General features: G+C 40.6%; 1 protein-coding gene across 14 annotated transcripts in view; it reads left to right on the top strand.

Annotated features, from left to right (window-relative positions):
* Positions 1–22,122, top strand: part of ABI1 (abl interactor 1) — an 82,256-nt gene that overhangs the window by 40,324 nt on the left and 19,810 nt on the right. For 13 of the 14 annotated variants that reach the window (XM_086467465.1, XM_086467463.1, XM_086467461.1 and 10 more), the window contains exon 3: positions 12,140–12,316. The exons of the other annotated variant lie outside the window; for it this stretch is intronic. In XM_086467465.1, coding sequence (XP_086323591.1) covers positions 12,140–12,316 — 177 coding nt within the window. The remainder of the gene's footprint in view (positions 1–12,139; positions 12,317–22,122) is intronic. 14 annotated transcript variants of the gene reach the window in all.

The following is a 22,122-nucleotide window of genomic DNA, read 5'->3' as shown; positions in this document are numbered from 1 at the left end:
GTGTCTTCTATTTTAAAGACTGGGTTTAATCAGCACATTTTTGGATTTCTGGCTTGTATTCAAATATAATTAGTAAGTCTTTGGTTCCATTTAGATAGTTTTTCCCCCTCTGGAAACTTGTATTAGCAATGCAACTGGTGTTAGTTAATCAGTGAGATGTCTGTTCAGTTCACTGTGTAGAACATCTACAGCTCACTAGAGGAGAGGGGATGTACCTTGGTTGTTCCCTTGTCAGAATCCTGTCTTGGTGAAGGGAAGATGATGGGGGCAGGGGGAGGACTCGGTAAAACAACTGTCCTTCAAAAAGGTGTTTGTCATACAGGATGAAACTCAAGTGGATGGGTAGCAATCGTTAATTTGCCACATACTGTGGTTTTGATCTGATGCAGAGCTGGGCCTGTACTTCCTGTCATACAATGGGTGTGAAGCAGTGGTGTGTGGTATTCAGCTGCAGCTGAATCTCCAGCAAATATCAGAAAGTGTATTCTAGAGTGATCAGGGATTTTGTGTTAGAATGGAGAGTAACACTGTGGAAGCTACTTCTCTCTCCCCCACTCCCAGCTTTTGATGCAGAAAAGGCACAGACTTTAGGAGGCAGATAATTGCAAATAATCTCTCCAGCTCCGTGTCCTCCCACAGAGATCTACATTAGTGATGCATTTTTTTCTACCTGTTTATTATACTCAGACTCTTGAAGAGGGAATTGAACTAGCAGTTGAATTTGAAAGACCAAAAAAATTAGCTAGAATGCAAAAATTCCTGTTGTACTCCCCATGAACATGTATCAGAGGTCATTAGAGGTCTTGCCTTTTTTTTTTTTTCAAATGAGTAATATTCACAACACACTTGAAGTGTACGTATGTTTCGTTTGCTCAAACAGTTAAAATTGGCAGTAGGGTTGCCAAAGCACAGGAAGTATGATCCATAACTCACTTCTGCATTTTTCACTGCATTTAAAAACATCGGTGGAAGCTGTTATACAGAGAAATCTTGAGAATCTTTGTCACTGTGTTTCACTGTGTTTGAAGCAGACAGCCATGGCAGCGTTGCCTATACCTGTGCCCACCTACGCTCTGTCTATGTCTGTTCTCAAAGCTGCTGCAGGTGGGCAGCTCCAAGAAGCTGGCCCAAGCAGCCAAGCGACTTGCTTGGCGTAGCACAGGAAGTCTGGCAGAGCCAGGAATAGAGCTTCAATCTGCTGTTTTCCAGGCTCTTGCTCTTAGCCACAGACCCATCCCACCTCTTCCCTTCCCTTGACTGACGTCCCGGCAGACAGCCGCCACTTGCGTGCAGGGGTAGCTGCTTCTGCAGCACTGTCTGACCTCTGTACTCCAGATGTTTGAAGTTCCATTTCCCCCATACTTACATGGACTTCAACAAAGTGCTTCTGGCATTTCACCAGTGCAAGAGGGAAGAGGGAGGACTGTTGTCTTAACTGTTTTCTTTCCATATCGAGAGCCTCTGCCGAGCTGCTAAAAATCTCTTCCTCTGTAGGACTTAAACTCCATTTGCCTTCAGTTGCCATCTGCCAGTCTTCCTTCCCACATCCCTCTCCCTGTTCCCAAAGATACTCCTGCAGACCTCCCCTCCTTATGCTCTGTGACATCATCTTCCTTTCAGTTGGGAAAAGTGGGAGGTAGGGGGTGAGGGTGTGATGAGATGCCCTTGTATCTCTCCATAGATGCCTCTTGTTTATAGAGCCTAATTCTGTGAGGTGGTATTTCACAGGTGAGACTTACTGATTTCCTTCAGCTGCCCCATTTTATGTTCTCAGCATCTTGCATGAATGTGCTCTGAAGGAGCTGTAGAGAATCATGTGAGAAGCTGCTTCTGTCCTGTCTGAAGGATGAATATGTGTCCTCTATAGCAGTCCTCTTATTCCCAGTTGGCACCAGGAAAGAAAAATCAGGCATGAAGTCAGGTCTGGCTCTTGGATGAGTGGGCTGGTTTCTTTGCTCTGATTCTTGTCCTAGAGTGTCATGCACCTGCTCCCACCCCCTCTGGTCTGTCCTTTCCCCGTGTCCTCTTTCTGCTCAGTTTCTCTGGCAGAATGGGTGACTAGACTTGCCAATAGGGTACACTGAAAAGCATCTATATAAATAATCCTTTAGCTGAACAGACCTCTCTACCCTCTCCTTTTCAGTGCTGTTACATAGGTGTATGTGCCACTTCACAGATTGTGTTTTGGAAATTGGGGTCTTAGAGTCCAATTCTCAGTGAATCCTAGTCTTCCTTTTGGAAGAAAGACTTCCAGTTTCATAACTGCAGGAGGGCTAAAGGTGAGGCCATTTGTCTGTGGCCAGTAAGCTTTAAGCCTGTTTGTCTAGCTCTTGTTTTCAGCTTTTTGATTTTAATAAGGCTTATTAAAGCCCCCACTTTTTTTAAAACACCTCCAGGAGTGCTTTAACACTTGCAAGTGCATGTTCTGTTGGTCAGGAATCAATCTTTTGTTAAGTAAGCCTTGCATGGAAATTGGTACAGCTTAAGAATTATAATTCTGGAGCAGGACATGCTATGGACTGTGTGCATTATTGTTCTACATTCTGTGCTTCTGAATTGTAAAACTGTACAGTAAGCAAACTGCTCTGAGTAAATGGGATGCCTATGGTATACTTCCCTCCCTGACACCCCCACCTCCCAACTGTCCTGATATCCCAGGAAAAATACTTACGTAAAGGTAGAAAATATGTTCAAACCTTTGGTGAAATCTGTTCTGCTTTATGCTGGTGGCAATTGCTAGGAGAATCTGAGAAAATCTGCTAGTGTATATAGAGAAAAGATTTAAATTCTGAAGTCCTAGCTCCATAGGATTAAACTGGCATATAATCTGTGTTCAGATATAATTGAAGAAATCCAGTGATAAACTGAAAATAAAACCCACAACCACCACTTTTCGTGCCCCCCCCCCCCCATTGGATGATATTAGTAAAATGCAGTTAGCATTGTGGGCTTATGTATATTAAAAATATACGTTGTTTACATGTATAAATATATGATGTGTGTATTTACATATGTTATCATCTCTGGAAATAGGACTTCTTTAATTTTTTTCCTTTGTTCTGTCTAGTGTCTTTCTGCCTCTGACGATGGCAAACATTTTATGTAGACTGCAAGTTGCTATATAGGTGTTGATGGGCTTAGTTCATTGTGTTAATCTGTAAAAGCTCTTGATTTTGAACCCAATCTCTGGGAAAAGGAAGGTGGCGTATCAAATTGCATGAGACTTGGTTTATCTGGCTCCTCTAGCCTTTTGCCTTAAGAGGTCTGGATTTACCAGGACTTCAGGAGATGAAGCTTTCTGGAGGGCCTCTCCTACTGCTGGAACTTGTCTGTATGCTGAAGGGAATGTGTGAGAAACCTCTATCTATAAAACCACAAGAAAACATTGCTGGATTTGCAGCTTTGGAAATAAAACTCCTAAATCCATTTTAGTTGCCTCCTACACTGCCAGCACCACATACAAAGCACACAAGGTGAAACTTAGATATCTAAATGCTTCAGAGGTGACAGGAGACCTGTCTTTCATGGTGCAGCTTCAGAAGGCATGGCAGGGTATTCTGAGGATTCTCAGATAACATTAGACGCTGGTGTTCAGGCAACTGACTTTTCGCCTTAGTAAAAATTGGATTGAAGGATTGTATATGTGAAATAATAAAGCCTTGAAATCCTTATATTCTTAAAAGAATTTGCGGAGCTGAAAAAAAGCATTTCTTTCTTTCTTCTCCTCTAGTAGCTCTTGCTTGTTGCTACCGCTGGCTTTCTTCTTGGGATTGACTGGTAAGTTGACAGTACTTTAGCAGACTTGATTCTGATGACTGTCCAAGGGGATGTTAAAGATGTCTTGAATTCATCTCTTGAGGAGGTGAATGGTAAGGAGGACCTTTCCCTTTTTTACTGGGGAAGTGAACAATAACCAGTATAAAACTTCTAGTGTGGTACCTTCAAATGAAGATTGGTTCAAAGCTAATTAGGGACTTGAATTTCACACAAATGGTGGCTAACTGGGCATGATAAAAGGTAGTATCAGACTTCTACCTTAGAGATAGGATTGGCCCCACCAGTCACTGATAACAGAGCAGTGCTTCTGTCAAAGTTTTTCAGGCTTTTAATGTGCTTCACAGGTGTTGGTTAACTAAACCAGATGTCTGTGAGGGAGAACTGGGAAGAGGCAGATGCCCACCAAACTGCCTGGTTTTGGTCTATAACTGAGTTGGTGCAGACAGCTGGGGTATTCAAACTATTTCTAGTCAATGGAATTGACAGTTATAATTCCCAATGCCAGTAGAGCCTCATACCTTGGTGAAGATCCTCGTGGGATAAATGAGGGTGTGCATAACAATAAACAAGAGTGAGCAGTGCCAGTTGCACTGGCGCTCTGCTCTCTGCATCTCCAGTGAGGCCAGGCTTGCTTGGCACTCGGACTCTGCTGGGCGGGAGATGGAAGGAAATTGTTTCATTTCTGTAGGTAAATTCTTGAGTTTCTTGAACACAATCTTGATGGGGATCAGAAAATACATAAGCTATAGTAATCAAGTCAAATACTTAAGTTACTTGCATTTTCATCAAGAGTTAATGAAAGATGTAACTTGTAACATTGTGTAGGCATCTGATTGTGCGTCTTAAAAAAACCCCAAGCTACTCACTTGTGCTTGCTTATGCCTGATGTGCCTTGAACCCGTAATCAATTCTGTAGACTGTTTCTCTTGCAGTGTAAATATGTTCACATTTTCTGTATTTGCTAAGTTTTCTTTTTAATTTCCTTCACAAATAACAGCATAAAATGATGCTCTCCCTGAAGAAGTTAGGTGTCTGGCTGAGCTCATTAAAGCTGGGGATTTTATTGTCCTTTTTGTAGGTTAAACTGACTTCCTTGCAGGTAGCCTGTACAGTGTGCATTGTCCAGCATCACTTCAGTGCCATTATTCAATTAACCATAATTCATTTATTTAAAAAAATCTTATTAAATATGCTTTCTTTGTGGAAGTAGCAGTGGAATAAATCTGCATTTTGAAACAGAACAGGTTAATGTTCTTTGTCTCATCAGATTTTTTTTTTTCCATTTTGGGGAAGCTTATTGTGTAAACTATGTAGCAAGGCAATGAAATCTGAAGTTTTGGAGAATGACAATAAGGGCTAATACTAGAGCCGGGTGTAGGAACAAATTGCAAAGAGTGAGGGTTTGTTTGTTTTGTTTTTTTCTTTACTAAGGGATACTAAAACCACCTTAGTGTTTGTTTCTTATGTTTCCTTTGGTTAATGGTACAATTTATGGTCTAAGTGTATGAACTTATACTTAATTGAGAATGTGTGTTTACTAGAAAACGTTAATCTTTGTTATAAGGTTTGTAACATTCAACTATATGTACTGCTATGAGCAGCTAAATCTGAAGCTGTGGCTCATTCAAACATAAACAAGTAAGCTTGGGATCCAGACGATTGTCCCAGAGCTCAAGGAAGGAAACTCATCTCCTTCCTCTGCACCACTCACTGTCCCACATGTTGCATAGTGTTATTGACTATGTTCAGTCTGAAACCTGCATCTTTGCCAGTATTTTGTGTAACATCAGGCACAGTTTCTGCTGAAAGGAGATACCTTATTTGACGGACTGCTAGCCTAACTTGATACGGCAAATCTAGTGTTCCAATTGGCTTGTTTTTGACTAGAAATCTTACGTTCTTTTTCTTATGCTGTTCTTTTCTCTTATGCTGCCAGCAGTATCCTTTCGTTAAGGGAATTTTACTGCTGTCAGATATAGAAAGAATTAAATACTGTTGTCTCCATTAACTTGCCTTGCAATAATGCTGACTTTAGCACAGAATTATTTCAAGTTGGAAGGGACCCATAAAGGTCATCAAGTCCAAGTCCCTGCTCCTCGCAGGACTACCTAAAACTAAATCATGTGACTAGGAGCATCATCCAGACATTTCATGAACTCCCACAGGCTTGGTGCCATGACCACTTCCTTGGGAGCCTGTTCCAGTGACCAACCACCCTCCCTGTGAAGAGCCTTTTCCTAATGTTCGTTCTGAACTTGCATTGAGGCACCCACACTGCATACAGTATTCGAGGTGTGGAACAGATTACTTTGGGGAAGTACAGCACCAGCTTTGAGCAGAGCAGGTTACTGAGGCTCAGTAAGCGTGATTACACCAAGTGTGCTAGGAAGATGGGGGTGGGAAGTGGTAACAGGTCATACTGCATGCATGGCTGATATGTCTTATGTCTGTGGTTTTGCTTGGTAAAGTAATTCTGATCTATATTGCTAACATTTAGCTATATCTAACACTGATTACCCTGTAACCAGGGCTTTATTTATTTGAAATAAAGTGTTGGTAACAGACCCAACCACAAACTGAAAAAGTGAAAAAGGGAAACAATGCCAAAATTACCAGAAGACTATTGCTGATAACAAGCTGTTTGGCCTTCCTTTTCTCCTCGCATTCTCTAAAGTAGCAGCTTGAGGAAGCCTGTGGAGTTTGAGCCTGTCCTTCTTGTCCAAGAGAGCCTAGGGACAAATTGAAAAGTTACTGAGTTGCTGCTCTGTGCAGCACAGAACACTTGTTTGAAGTACATTCATGATATGAAAATACAAGTTCTTAAATCATTGTGTGGAGTGGCCTGAAAAACTGTCAGTAAAAATAGTGGTGTAATTTTTGGATTTTTTGTCTAATGTGATTTGGATGTTAGGCTTTCAAATCAAGGAAATGCCCTTGAAGTGACTTTTCACTCATCCTCAAATTTGTGGGTGAAAGCGTGTGGTGGTCTGGTTTTTTGGGCTTTTGGTGGTGGGGTGTGTTTTTTTTTGTATTTTTTAATTTGTGCCTTCCTACACTGTATCTTAGACTGTCCTTTGCGGGGTTTTGTTTATCTGCTGTTTTTACCTGATACCCACCGTTTTCACTGTTGGGGACTGGGCAGCTGTTCTCCTCTCCCTTAACCATTACTCTCTTCTCAAAAGCCTCGCAGCTTTTTCCAGTTTGCTGGTAAGATAGCTGTGCAGCACTGCACAGCGCTTCTCCGGTCCCCTCTGCCAGGTGAGTGTTTGTGCTGTTACAGCACACACTCTGAGGAAATGAGGAGGAGCAGAGTAGGAACTGGAATTTTCCTGCACAACAATTCTGAAGGGTATTTTCTCAGTGTAAATCTGTGGTATTAGGGTAGTGAGTTGTCTTGTTATTCAGGAGAGCCTGAAGTTGGCAGTGCCTGGTTAGCTGAGTTGATTTGATAGAGTTATTTTTTCTTTTTTTCCCCTGCTCTTTACTAGCTGTGCATGCATTTGGTGAGAGAAGTAGCGGCTGTGTGAGTGTCTGGCTCATAAATTTGAGTTGCAGTGGTACAGGGTTAAAAAGATGGTCAAAGCTTGAAGTTGTTTTTCCTTTTTTTTTTTAAATATCCCTATATATGTGGGCTTGATTACAATATTTAGATATCCTCAAATTAGCTTGTCCAGATGTACTGCAGTCTGTTTCTTGTAAAGGGTCTGTCCTGGGATTGCACACGGTAGCACATAGGTAGAAAAGTTTCTGCAGCACAGAAAAAGGAGAGAGCTACAACAGTTTGCTCTGCCATTGCTGTGCTGCACTTGGGCTTGAGGCTACTTCTGAGGAAGCAAACAGTTAAAATTTAACTCTACATCCTGTTGATGAACAGGGTTTTTTCGTATGGTTTGAAGTAGACAGATAGTGGAGGCAGCTAATCATTAACAGTTCCTTCAACCACCAAGTTTAACTTGCTTCCTGGATTAGCTGGCATGGGCCCTAGCACCCAAGTTGTAACCACAAAGGGGTTTGTTTGACGGTCTAGTTTAAATTTGCTTCCCGGAGGAAACACGTTGTGCTCTTGCAAGGGCTGTCTTCTCCCTCTTCCCCATATCAGTACAGTGCTGGACCTTTCCCTGCTGGATTGTTGTGTAGGAATTGCTATTCCCCAAATTTTAAATTGTGCTTGTATTTATGGTTCAGCATAGGTCAAGCATTCTTGAAGCTGGCCTGTCTGTTTGCTAGTGCTTGTTAACCTGTGTTAACCCAAGCCATTTTGCCATACTTTGCTGCTCTCCATCTTTGGTGTTTAAAAGTAGGTTTTGTGCATGGAATCACAAGCTAACTACTGTTTAGCTCTCTTGTTATCATATCAGAGTGGACGCTTACTCATAGCTACAGGTGCCAAGCGTGGCCAGAGCTTTGAGAATCACAGAATGACAGAATGGTCTAGTTTGGCTGTTACCTGGTGTGTATATATATGGCTTATCTCTTTTGGGAATTAACTGTTGTCTGGCTGGATAGCTATGCTATCCTGCTAAAAATTGCCTGTGTTTTGGGTTTTTCCTCTTTTGGAAATGAAAAACGTTATCTATGAGCAAACAAACTTCCACATCAACATCAAGCAAATAGATATAAATAAAAATACAGAAATGAGCAACTGTTGTGTGCTTTGTTTTGCATAATGATCATGTAACAATTAGTAACATGCAGTCTTTATAGACCTAGAAAAAGTAATTTCTTCTTGAAGAAGCAAGATGCTTGTCTGGTAGCTGATGGGCAGCATATTGCTCTGGGCAAAGCGTATGCTGGGAGCCTTTGCTTTGCATAGCGGCAAAATACCGCTTTGCTTTTCCAATGTACCAGATGTGGTAGGAGTTGCAGTTTCATTTGCTTTGAAGAACGAATTAGTCTCTTGCACAGGCATGCCTGCGTGCCTTTCCAGATTTACATATGTGCCCTAAGTTGCTGGCCCTGCACTTCTCTCGGCTTGGTTTACATTACTGAAAGCCATGGAAAGACCTTACAAATCGCTGCTCTATATTTAATTTTCATAAGCTGTCTGATATAATTAATATATGCTCTTTTACAAGAATTTGTTCGAAGATTACTTAAGTAATTTTCCAAAGCGTGTATGGTACAGCATCTGTTCCTGGAATTTCTTGTCCTCTGCTCTAGTAATTTATGGCATTTTCGTTGTTCATTGCAGGGAGGAAAAGTCAGTCTTCACTGACAGCTTGCTAGGAGAAGACACGTCTTTTTGCACTATGAAGGGTTTTGTTTTATTTGGTTTCTTTTTTCTTTTGACATCAACGTAAAGAGAACTTCTAGTATGAGGATGCATTTTTGTCCATCCACTGAACAAAAAATAATTTTATTAGTAGCAACAGATTCTGTTCATGAGAATGAAGTAGAAGCATGGATTTATTTCGAGGGACATAGTAGTATTTTAAAATACTGTCTTTTAAAATGTTGCAGTATGTACCTTAAATTGTCATTCCCCTCAACCTCTTATATTGCTATGTTGTTTACGTGACTCTAGAGGTTTTTTTCCACCTTTTCAGTGCTTACGTGTTACAAAATATAAATAGTTTCATATTATTAAAGCATTCTGTAAGATAGTTTGAGACCTGGTGTTATCATTGAACGAAAGGGTTCAGGTTGTACAGAGTGGTTGGAAGAGAGATGATCTAAGAATGTGTAGCACAGCACTCAGGTAATGTTTCATGATCTTTCTGAAAGCAAACTAAAAGGCAGAACTAATGTGTATGTTAGTCTTCAGAAGGAAAAGAACAAATAATAGCTGGAGTTGGAGAAATACGGGTAGTATTGTTCTTAAGTCTTTGCTCTGTTGTCTGAAATTGGCTGCCAGAGCAAACATGGGTGCAGTGGCTGGTATCTGGTACTGATACAGTGGTAAATGCTTGATGTATAGAATTGTCTCACTTGGAAATGTGCTTTTTATTCCTGACTTTGGGATTTTTTTCAGAGCGTAAGCATTTAGAACAATAAAGCTTGCTCCAAAGTTTTATTGCAATATGTAATTAACTTATTCCAAATAAGCTGTCTTGGTTTGGAAAGACAGGTGTCTGTGGAGGAAGGCAGGAGCCTCCCTTGAAATGGAAAGTGCAACCCCCTTCCCTCCAAATTATTATAATTTTGAAATTAACGGGCCTTCAGGCAAAGATATGGGGAATAGGAATAACAGTTCTTTACTAATATATATATATATATATATAACACAAAGCAGGGAAAAAGCAAACAACCCACTGGTTTACACTGACAGAGTCAGGAATACAACCTGACACCCTGTTAGGGTGGCAGTAGCAGTCCGATAAGATGCTGGCTGCAGTCCTCCTGAAGTGATGGGTGTAGTTCTGTGGAAGCAGCAATCAGGTAAAAGAGTCTGGTCTTCCTCCGAAGGTCCAGTGGTAGGTAGGTAGCTCTTGTCCTCTGGAACTCCAGTGGGGGGAAAAGCTCTTCTGGGAATCCAGTGGAAGAAAGGCTGCTAGGGTGTTCAAAATCTCCGTTTTTATTTGGCATGGACTGCTTGGCTCCTTCCCCCCCCTCCCCGGGCGGAGCATCTCACAATGGGATGGGGAGTCGTGAGGCAGTTCCTTGATGGGCCATGAACAGGAGATAGCCCAGGAGCGAGTTACCGATGGGTCAGGGGATAAGGCATTGTTGTGCCCAGTAACAGGAGATAGTCCAGAGGGGGGAGGCAGGGAGCACCGCCCCACCTGGTCTCAACAGCTCCTGAAGATGGTAATAGAATATTTTTTTTTTTCCTTTTGGCACATTTTACACTGTAACCCAGGACATAAGCTAATACAGACATACACATTTAATGTCTTGCATTGCTCTGGAAAATCCCAACTCTCATTTCTATTAAGATTCCATGTGCTTGCAAAGTAAAAGAACCTTTTGTGATGTTACAAGTTGTTATTTAGCTTTAAGCTGTGAAAACAAGCTTGCTTGATATCACTGCTTTTAGGTGCTTCTCCACTTGTGTTCCCACTTGTAATCTGCAATGCTGGATATCAGAGCTGTTAAGGAGGACTTTATTTTTCTGTACTTACTCAGGAGAATTTAAGATTATTTGAGCGTGTGCACCAGTTAATGAAAAAAAAACAGTTCAACTGAAGGCATTTCATAGTGAACTCTGAACACTGAATGCTGGCTTTCCTAAAATGGTCATTTCCTGGATGCTTGCCTTGCTTTTTTTGTCTTGCCTCATATAGAAATAGAGTAAAATATAAACTAATTCTGTGCTTCGTCTTTGATTCTGCTTCACTAAACAAAACCTCGCACATCACAACATCCATTTTATATTAGGCCGTTTCTAGAGACATACCCAAATGAGTACTGATGGACAAGGATTTTTCTGTCTTTCTGAACCTTGAGACTGTTTCTATGACAGTCTCTCCAGGAGGAATTGATGCTTACAGACTGAGAATTATTTTCCTTAGTGGAAAAAGTGGTAGCTTGATAGGTTTTGTTCAGAGTCACTTAGAGTGGTGTTTTTTGTCGGATACAGTCTCCTGCAATGAGCTCCCGAGGTTCTAATAGGTACTTAAAGCAGTGAATTCAATCCCTGAGTCTTGAAATGGGCTTCCTAGAGGTGGAACTTCCCATGGCATCTGATGCTTGATTTGTACTTGTTCTCCTTCAGCGAGGGTGTAAGTGGTGGTTATGTAGCATGTAGAAGCATGTGTCTGTTATGTGAAGCTTAGTTTGATCCTTCACAGACTGCTGGACTGACCTTTCTTTGTCTCTTCAGGTGTTTCCTAATAAAATGATGGACCTTAGCCTATTGTGTATTCCTTTACTTGCACCTTTAAGGCTCTATTTTGTTCTTTTAGTAAAGCTACTGTAAACACTAGGACTGAAACTAGCCTCAGTGCTGACATTAGTCCTTCTCTATGCAGACTCTTACTCTGATATGTGCTGATGGCTTTGCTGAAAGAAATTACTGCACAGACTTCCCAAGCTTAGTCCCCCTCTGGGGCCGTGGGCAAATTGCTTAGCTTGTCTGTCCTGGTTTCCCAGCTGTGGAGTTGGAGTAATTTATTACTAGTGTCAGTCATAAGAACGTTGAGGGTTAATCTGCAAGAACGGCATCTGCATAGTGTCTTTAGAGTGTCAAAGCAGTAATGTATAATTGTAATTTTATTATTAATATTGGTTATTTCATTAAAGTGCAATTTTCAAACAATGTTCATGTAGATTAAACTCATTTCATCAATGAACTGGCATCCTTCCAGCAGCATTAACTTGGTTCAGACTTGTTGTCTAATAGTGAAGCCTAAACATGTAGATAGCTCTGTAAAGAAAACAGCAAATGCCTAAAGAAATCCATACTTTCTTGTTTTTAATCTAGACTGTGGACATCCATAAAGAAAAGGTCGCTCGCAGAGAGATAGGCATTTTGACGACCAATAAGAACACATCGAGAACTCACAAAATTATAGCGCCAGCGAACATGGAACGTCCTGTAAGGTATATTCGAAAACCTATAGACTACACGGTGCTGGATGATGTTGGCCATGGCGTAAAGGTAAGAATACCCGGACACTCGAGGACTCAGAGTAGCACAGACCAGGAGATAGGGTCGGGGCAGAACGTGACTGACTTAAAATATTTAGTTCATTTATGGAAGGAACGATCATGGGCTTGATGTGCTCACATGTACAAACATTTCAATAACAAAATGGATGGGTTTACAGTGAGGGTTTTTTGAGCAATGTTTGCCATAACCTTGTGACTATCAGTAGTAGTCACAGTGGCTGGAAGTAATGGCTCATGATCTTAGTCTAGTGAGTTGTCAAAAAAGCCATGACTGCTAAAATTCTCAATTATTATTTCCTCCTCTGATTAAATTGTCTCTACCACTCCTTTTATTTCTTTCATTATTGAGAAAAATTAGGTCATCTGTTATGGGGAAACTGGCTGGTGGGGTGTGGTGTTTGTTTTTTTTTTTTTTTTTCTCTCTGGGTTTTCTGGAGGGTGGTCAGGAGAAAGGGGGTTGGCTAGATGGTATTTAGGTCTCAGTGGCATTTGATGTCTGCCAGTTGTGCTTTTGGACAGCCTCATTTTCCTTTTCTCTAAATAATAGCCTTTATAAGTTAATCTCTACCTCCCTTGAAATGGTCATAGTTGAAGTCAATTAATGTAACACCCTTTGCTCCCTGGACATCTTTTTGTGAAAAATAGCTTTGTATCCCCCTAGAGCAGGCCTTCCAGGTACATTCAGTTCACAACAGTCTTCCCTTGAATGGATGAAAAAGCTTTTATTCAACACCCATGTATCCTCTAAAGCTTGATGTGCTGTGGTCAGGCAGTTGTGCAGCTAGATCAGCCCATCCTGTGCCATTTGAATCTCTGAGTTCTTGAGGAACAGGTCTTTCAGAGTTACTCCACACAAAGGAGTGCCAGGGTACCTCCTGCTTCATAGTAACCCTATCAGTGCCCCGAGGAGTCTAATTCCAACACAAGTGAGAAAGCAGCTCTATACAATGACAGCTCTAGGTTGTGAATTAACTTAGTGACTTTGGACTACCTAATTTTTTGTTTTGTTTGTATCTAAACCTGTACTAAACCCATAACTCTTAGGGTTGTTTTACACTAACAATTTAATCCAGACTGAATAAAGCACAAACCTTGCAGAAGCACAAAAGACATACCCTGAGTTGCTGTAAAATAGAAACACTGGGGCCAGAGAAATAGATAATTTTTCAGTACAGTCTCTACATTCAAGGAGAGTGCTCTATGAACAGAGAATACAGGAATACACTAATTCAATGTCAGGATGTTGATTTCTGCATTTAAGTGCTCCAGGGATCAGGTGCTGTAGAAGACTTTTTGAAAGTAGAATAATTACTGTTAGTCGCTGAAGTTGTTGGTTTGCTGAACTACTTGTATTGTGCAGGCTCAAAACAGGTTGCTTGATCCATAAACAGTGGAGTTGTTAAGGTGTAGCAGTTGCATTTTCTAATATGACTGTTTGGTTTTAGGAGTACTGGTGTCTTTATTTTTATTAATGTGACTATTTGTGTAGGGGGTGGAAATGAGGTGCTGCTTACATATTTCTAGGCAGTTCTTATGGAACATTTTTAGTAAAGGTTTTTTTAACTGTTAATGATTTAATTCTATGTTAAAAACTTGGTCTGTTCAGAGGTAAAATAGCTTCCAGTAATAACCAAATTATCAACTAATTACAAGTCAGCTACAAATTATATCTTGCTGTTGTTTCTTTATGGAGTGATTTGCCAAAGTCTGTTTTACGACTGTGGAAGGCATGAAACACTTAGTAGGAAAACAATGTTGATCTTTTCTATGTAGACTTGTAACACAAATGAAATAAGCTGCCAGCCAGTCCTCAGGTATATAGTTTAAGATGGCTGTCATGCACTTGACACCTTCACCAGTGTTGGTGTTCAGTGGACACGCTGTTGAGAAGGTGGGTTGAGGTAGTGAATGACATAATTAAATGGTTTAGCCATCATATTACTTGAGTTTTGAGAGTGTGACACAGATTATAGCTCTCAAGGAAGTAGCTTGCGTTGTCTGCAAACCTAGATGTAGCTTGTGCCAAGCAAATCAAACCAAGACAATGTAAGAAACTGGATCAGGTCCTGTCAGAAATCAGCACAAATAATGGATGATGCTGAGAACCTGAGTTGCCTCTTGAACAAACATACAAATTAGGGAGAAGCATACAATAAATTGAATTACAAACTTTGTCTTGTCCAGAATTGTCTCAGAAGATGCTTCAGATTCTGTTAAATCTTATTTTCTTGACCAAAGATTTCACCCCAAGTTGGACAGCAATACGTCTGATAAGGCCTTAGAAACCATATTTTTCTAGAGGAAGTCTCAGTTCTGCCTAAAGCAGTTGTCAGTTTGACTAACTTGCAGGTCCTTGAATGTCTTCTGCTGTGGCAACTGTCAATAAAATACAGTACAACACATACATTGACACTTCAGTATTAAACAAAAATTGTGTGACACTTTGAAATCTGTAGGTGACAATTTACTGCTGTTAATGGGACTCTCTGTTATGTTCTGGTGCGGGTTTTCGTAAAGAAACAGAAAGGAAAAAATACAAGGAAGTGAAATCAAAGATACAGGCTGGATTATAGCCTGTTTCTTCTTTTTATTTATTTCATGATCCTAGGAAAAATGTCATTAAAATATGCAGCATATTTTAAGGAGTGTTCCTGAAAGGTTTTATATAAAAAATGTAAATAAAAATACTGTCTCACACAATTTTAAAAAAAAGAAGGTAGTCCTCAGAGTAAATACTGTTTTCCCCTGTACAGCTTTCATCTGAGCAAATGCAGAAACAGCTCCTATGCGTACAGCTCATTTTCTTTGTGTGTGTGTGTCTGATAATTCTCATAGCTGTGCAGAGGGGACGCAAAAGCAGATGCCTACGCTTGGGACATGGAGAAGGGCTCTACGTGCTGCCCTCTGTCTGACATGTATGCAGCAATTTTTCTGTGAGGCAGGTGATGAGGGTGGGGGTGGCAGTGATGGTAAGCAGCTGCTCTCTGTAGCAGATTTCCTCCCTGATGGGAGATACCTCCTTGGAAGGTAGTGCTGTTTCCTCCTCTGGCAGCTTCTTGGTCTAAAAGCTTTTGTAGAGCATCCTAGGATCACAGAGGTGCTTTCTCCTTTGACCTGAAAGCTCCATCACAGCCCCAAGCTGCCCCAGCTGCTCCGCTCCCTGCCTCTTTGCTTTGCAGGGACAGATACAGATGAAGTCTCCGAAAGGAGTAAAGTTGCTTTTTTTTTTTTTTAATATACATGCCTATGAAGCCAAGGCTAGTATCAGTCAAAATCAGTTGCTTTTAAAGTTGGTTTGCTAGTGAGAAGGCTTTCCTTTGCAACACAAATATTATGTGTAGATGGCTCCAAGAGACACACAGACAAGCATTTTTGCCGGTCTGTTAAGTAGTTGCTCAGCTGTCACCCTCTGGGGATAGGGGAGTGTACATGAAGTCATTATTGGTAAATAAGAGTAACTGTCATGATGTGAGAGCCTACCTTCCTGTGTAGAGTTTGGTTTAAAATCATTAGGCAGAGGCTACTGTAACATTTCCTTCTGTCTCCTTTTGTGAAAGAGGGGGAAAAAAAAAGTAGTGTGCTAGCAAATAAATAGGACAAATACAATTACTCATACAGAAAATCCTCAGTTTAAGAGGGGGGAGAAGGAGGAGGAAGCTTGGAAGCTGCCTTAAAAGCCCTGAAGTTGGCCTTTGAATTTATTATCATTTCTTTTTCAACACGAGGCAGGTAGAATTGTAGCAATTCATAAAATGGCAGCTAAGTAGGAAATTGTAATGATGCCTTATGGTAAAGACAGATAAAATGTTGAATACATGCTAAATTGAAATGCCTAATAGCTGTAATAGGATCAAGTTTGGTTTATGGAACTAATAGTTCTTCAAAACCAAACTTGAATTGCATATGAAGACTGATCACTTTTCAGATTTGTTTTAAGAAAAGATTCAGAATTTCGTCACTGTAAAACTTGCATTTCAGTGCATTAAAACCATAAGAAGCTTTCTAGCTGAGGAAGTCAAACAGGAGTTAAGGATTCAGAAATCTTTCTCAAGCAAATGAAATTGGAAGGACTCACTTAAAGTAAGGATTGGGCCAAAACTTACCAAATACTAAGTTTAGAGAAGGGAGCCTTGCTCTTGCCCTTGTTATGCTTCTCAGCCTGCCCTGCTCACCTGCAGTCCTCCTGCTTACATCTGTGTCTGTGCAAAACAAAAATGCAGATGAGATGCTAATGTGAGGGTGGAGGGCTACCTAATTGTGCCTGCTTCCCCTTTAGGATAAGACCTTTTATGTGTTAGCCACTTGAGTGTTAACTTTTAAATAATTCACTGTAATAAAACCAAAGTGAGACAGGAATCCTGAACCTGAGCCTCTGCTGCCTTTGTGCCTGTGTTAGCCTCTGTCAGACACTCACGCTTCAAAGGATCTTGTGTTGCCAATTTCATTAATGTCACATCATCCCTCTGGGGTCATGGCCAAACAGTAAATACTGCTGTAGGGTAACGAACACTTCTCTGGAGGAAAAAGTAACTCTTCCTGTTGCCAGCTCTAATAAGTCCGTTATGAGTGTTGACACTGTGCTTTTCATAGGGCACTTGCTACTGGAAATTCAGAAGTGTGTGGTGTCATCTGATACAATGTAGGTTTCAAGCCTTTCTGCTTGCAAAGAAAACTCAAAACTATGAGGTCTTTTTATTTTCTAATTTTGAAAAGAATTTTTTTTACATTAGCCTTATTGTATTGTAGCTAGATTCAAAGTTACCAACTCAAAGAATTCAAAAAACTTGAAGTATTTAAAGGCAGGAAGCGAGGTATCCTTTTCTGAACAAGACTACTGAGTGCTGAGGGAACAATATTAAGTTTGTCTATCCATCCACAAGCAGGTTTTTGTATGTTAATAGCAGCTTAGTATGTAAAAACATTTTAAGGGCAAATGTGACTTAAATTTTCACCTGCTCAGTTTGGAAACTAAAAAAAAAAAAGGAATAAAGAAGAAGGAAGCAATACTGACAAGCAACATCTGGTTACTGTTAAGAGAAGACTATGTAGTTACTAGGTTGCGAATAGTACTAGGAGAGGTTATAGTTAAGATAAAGGTAAAATTTCACTGAAGAGAGACTTACCTGTTTATGTTCAATTTTGAAAGAAATATTGATTTGAAACCTAAATTTTCTCAAAATAACCTGCTTTACAATAGACTGTGAGGAAATAAAGAAAAAAAAAAGCCTTCTGACCCATTCTGATAAGGAAATTGAGACACAGGAATGATTTCTTTAAAACTGCACAGAACTGGTGGCTGAAGTGTTACCCTGAGTGTCTGACACCCACATACAGTCTGCCTTCTGAAAAACATCTTTGATTACATAAGTCCATATCTTGGTTTCTGTAAGGAAACCATGTTCTAGACTTGGTGCTTTACCGTATCCTTTCCTTAGGTATCCCGTATTTTCATGTGCAAGTACCTTCCAGCTGCTTTTCTTGCTGTGTCATCTTGTGGTACTCCAAAGCTGCTCCACTGATGAGACAGGAGGCAGTCTTTTTCAAAAATCTGTGAGGATGCCTATGGGGCAATTGAATTGCCTAGCTACAGATATGTAATAGCACTTCCAAAGGTCTTATGGCAAACTGCCCTTTCTGTAGGGCTATCTCAGGTAATTCTCCCTTTACTACTAAAGGAAATACATTTTTAAGTAAAAGGAGAGGTTGACTAAAGAATCAGCAAGAGTAGTCATGGGTGGTTTTTTTCTATTGTGGTTGATGACTGTGATTACTGGTCAAAGGTAATGGGCCCAAGGCTGGTTATTGCTTTTACGGAGCATATGTTTTAAAGTTCTGAGCTTATCAGACATTTACTATTAATGCAGATTAGACTGGCTCAGTTTTTAAACCTTTTTTTTCCATTGGTCAGTATTTATATTGGTTGGTCTTTAATGACAGGTTTCAGTGATCCTAAGTATGGCAGAATATGGAATGAAATTGGCTCTTTAAATTCCGGAGTTGGAGAAATAGTGTGCGACACACAGCAGGGGAAGTACAACCAACCTGCATAGAGATTTGAAGTTTCTGCAGTCTGAAATTGGAGAGTTCATAGCTGAAATGTGCAGGAGAAACTTGCTGGATATCAGTGTGATATGTCTTTTGCTCCTGTGTGCAAGTGGCCTTTTGTATTTCTGTGCTTATAGATACATTTGCTCACATAAATGAGTTGTGCACAATGTCCCTAGCTCTAGTTTTCCAAACACAATTTATAACTCGTATAGTAGCTTTCTGGTTCCCTGAATCATGACTAATACTCCCCCATGACTTGTTACTTGGCATGGAAACTATTAAAACCAGCTAGTTAAATGGCTGCCTCCTGAGGCCAGCCAGCAGAGCCCCTCAAATGTCTGGACATCCTTTGGCTACCAGTAGATACTTCTGGTTGCCTCACACTCTACCTTTTCTAGCTGTTCTTCGTCTTGTCCCTTTGGCCTCAGTTACAGAAACCTGCAGTACTGCCTTTGTCAGCAAGTATTTCTGTGCTGTTTCGACTACCAGAACTGAGTGTGCTGGAATTGCCAAAATAGTTGCCTTAAGCAAGTAAGCCTCTTACTTGGTACTTACAGTCAGTGCTCAGCTGTCCCAAAACATTGCTTGTCCTGTCCAAACCCGTAGCTAAAATTCTCAGTCCAGGTGCTCTGAATTCCTGGCATCAGTTACAGAAGCAGCCTCACTTGTGGCTTTGATAAATGCCTTGCATGGCTGTCGCAAACACCTGTTTTGCCCCATTGCCTTAGTTGCATTACTCCTTTCCAGCCCACTGCTAGCTCTAGGTCCTTGGCTAGCCTGTGCTACCACACTGTCAAAACCCTGTGGATGTGCCACTGCCCTAGCTCTGATCTTTTGGAAGTGCAGTGAGGTTGACTCCTATTTCTTGAACCAGAGACTGTGGTTTCTTTCTCTTAATTTTGTGGCAGCCCTTAAAACTTTATCCAGGACTGCCACATGCTTGGCAGGGTTTCCCTGGAAAGGCAAAATTGTTCTACATGCTTCTTTAAAACATCTCTCTGCTATGATGCTTGCAAGAAATCCCAACCAATACTGCTGCTTACTATGCCATCTTGTTTCTGGGAACAGCCTGATCTGTCCAGTTCTCTGCCTCGGCGTCACGGCATCCCCAGCAAGCCTATACACTGTGTTTTTGTTCTGATGTATGTCATCCAGGATGCTGGTATCTCGCTGAAAACAGTCTCCCATGTGTACAGTAATACAACTAGCAGGATGAGAAGGCACTGGTGCTCCTACAGCTTCTGCAGGAGTTCTCAGTGCTGCTCTTCATTTGACTAAGCTTTTTTCCTCTTGCACCTCCTATCTTTTATTTTATAGATCCCTTCCAGAACAGTCTCTTCTCTCTTCAAGCTGTGAACCTTATGTGTGCTGCTGCTTCTCTTCCTCATGCCTTGCATTTCCTTTCTTCCTGACTCTGACCTTCTCCATACTGATCAGGCAGTTGGTGAAGGCTGTGTTCTGCCAACTGGCTGGCTGGCCTGGAGGCATTTGTAGAGACATACCTGAACCTACATTAAACATGTTCCTGCTTTTCCTTTTGGTTTTATGCTGTCTTTTTTTCCAGTTTTTCTTAAAATCATAATGAGTCTAGATCCTGCTGCCCAAACTGTTCTCAGTTCCAAGCATTTTTTTTTTTAGTTGCTTAGAAAGCACTACATTAGGTTTCAGACCTAGAAATGCAGCAAGTCCACCTCATAAGCTCAGCTAATAAATGAAAGAAAATGTCTCCTCCTAATTAATTAGCTTATTAACCATGATTAAACAGCCATATGGTTCATCTCACTTAGATTCATTTGCTTTCCTCTCTTCTGTCTTTTGGATCAGGAGTTCCTCTCCCATAAGAATCCCTATTCCTTTTGTGTTCCTTCCTTCTGTGTTTTCCTGCCCATATGACGCTTGTTTATATTGACAGCATCAGAGAGGACACGTACAGAGCTTTTTACTTTTAGAAAGCAGTATGACAACAGTTACTAATTCTTATGTATGATAAAGAAATGTGTGTATCTGTATATTGTTTAACTGGTAGCAAAAGAGATGAAGCTTGGTAGTGGTAGAGGAATAAAGGTCAAGAGCTGTTGGACTTCAGATATATGTTTAATTATGTTAAACAATACTTAGGATTTGAAAGGTTTGAAATTAGATGAAGATTCCTGAATCATTGCTAGATGTTGATATTCATATTGTTGCTGCAGTGGAGGCAGAATGTAACAGTGATTGAGGAGGAGGAAGGGCTCACTAAGTGCTCGAGTGACACTGCTTAAGGGAAGAAAAGGGGAAGCTTTTTGGGTTTGTGTTTTTGAGGCAGGCAAATTTAGTAGTAGAGGCTGGGTAAGAAACCATGCCACCCTTCCTTTTAAGCCTTTAAAAGGTTTCTATCTATGGCTACTGGGGAGGGACAGGACCAACAGTTTCACTTTTTGGTCTCTTTTAACAAATTCCTTGTACTATGCCATTGCCCTTGGCAACTGGTGAAGTAAGGGGAAGGGTCACATATTCCTGTGAGAGGGGAAAGCAAATTTCATGGCTAAAAGCCTGTTTTAAAAATATAATACTTGGGAGACTACCCTCGGATCCTAGAAACTGAGCCTTTGTGTTTGTCCATGAAATAACTATGCGGGGACAGAAGTGGTTTAAATGCCTTAATTCTGCTGCTCTGCTGCTGAACTTCTACCCTGACTGGGAGCAAATGGGATGACCTTCAAATTTAACTTACTACTGCTAAACTTTTTCACTTGAATTTTGGAGCAGGTTTTGTATTTCTGTTCTGGTAACATGAATAACTTATGGGCAGTGGCTTTCAACTTCTTTTGATTAGTAAACTCCAGCTGTTTTTTTTTTGTGGGTTTCCAGACCCTGTCAGAAATCTCACAAATGCACATTGCTGTATAGCATGCTTTAATTATTTTTTTCTGAGTTAATGGATGCCTTTAAACTGGTCTACGTTTCTTGGAGGAGGAGGAGAAGAAGGTGCAAACTGCAGTTTGAAAAGCTGTGTATTAGGAGGTTTCTTCTGGAAGTGACAGTTTATTTCCAAAGAACCTCAAAAAAAGCATTGGGATTATTTTAATGTGGTGGGGTTTTGTTTGCTTGATTTTTTTTCTTTTATTTTTTAATGGTGAAACTAATCCTTTTCCCCATTCAAAGCCATGAATTCTGCCCCCCCCAATAGAGAACTCAACTTGAATTTATTTAAAGCTTTACATTCGTTTTGCTTATGAGGCCAAGTTTTAATATTTTTTTTCTTCCCTCTGCAATCACAAAGGCTGTAAAAATTATATAGTGGAGTCCTATAATGACTTGATTCCGAGAGCTAAAATTTCAGAATAACAATCACTAGAGCACTGCCAACACAGTTTTGAGCAGCCAGCGTTATGCTGGCTTGAATCAGATTTCAATCAATAAACCAGAGGTGAAAGGCGCTGCTGCTCATCCTGTTTGAGAACTCAGTTTTCTTTATTTATCATTCAATGCAGCAGCTAGGATTTCTTCAAAACACATGAAGGTAAAGTGTCAAAACAACAGGCAAGTCTATTCTGTGCCATATAGCTGAAGCTGTGGTTTTGTGAGCGAATTAAGTATGCGTTGCCATTGAAATAGCATTGATTTGGGTTTGGACTTGAATGGTCAGCAAAGGGCTTTTCAACCCTTTACTGCCCATGAGGAGCCTGGCAAACAAACCTGGCAAAGCTTAGCTAAACTCAGTTTTGACACAAGTGTTTTTCCTGTGGTCACTTAGTCATTTGCAGA

Source organism: Leptosomus discolor, chromosome 6 (assembly GCF_034619465.1).
Source record: "Leptosomus discolor isolate bLepDis1 chromosome 6, bLepDis1.hap2, whole genome shotgun sequence".
In the NCBI taxonomy this organism is placed as follows: domain Eukaryota; kingdom Metazoa; phylum Chordata; class Aves; order Leptosomiformes; family Leptosomidae; genus Leptosomus; species Leptosomus discolor.
This window is presented reverse-complemented; position numbering and strand designations above follow the sequence as displayed.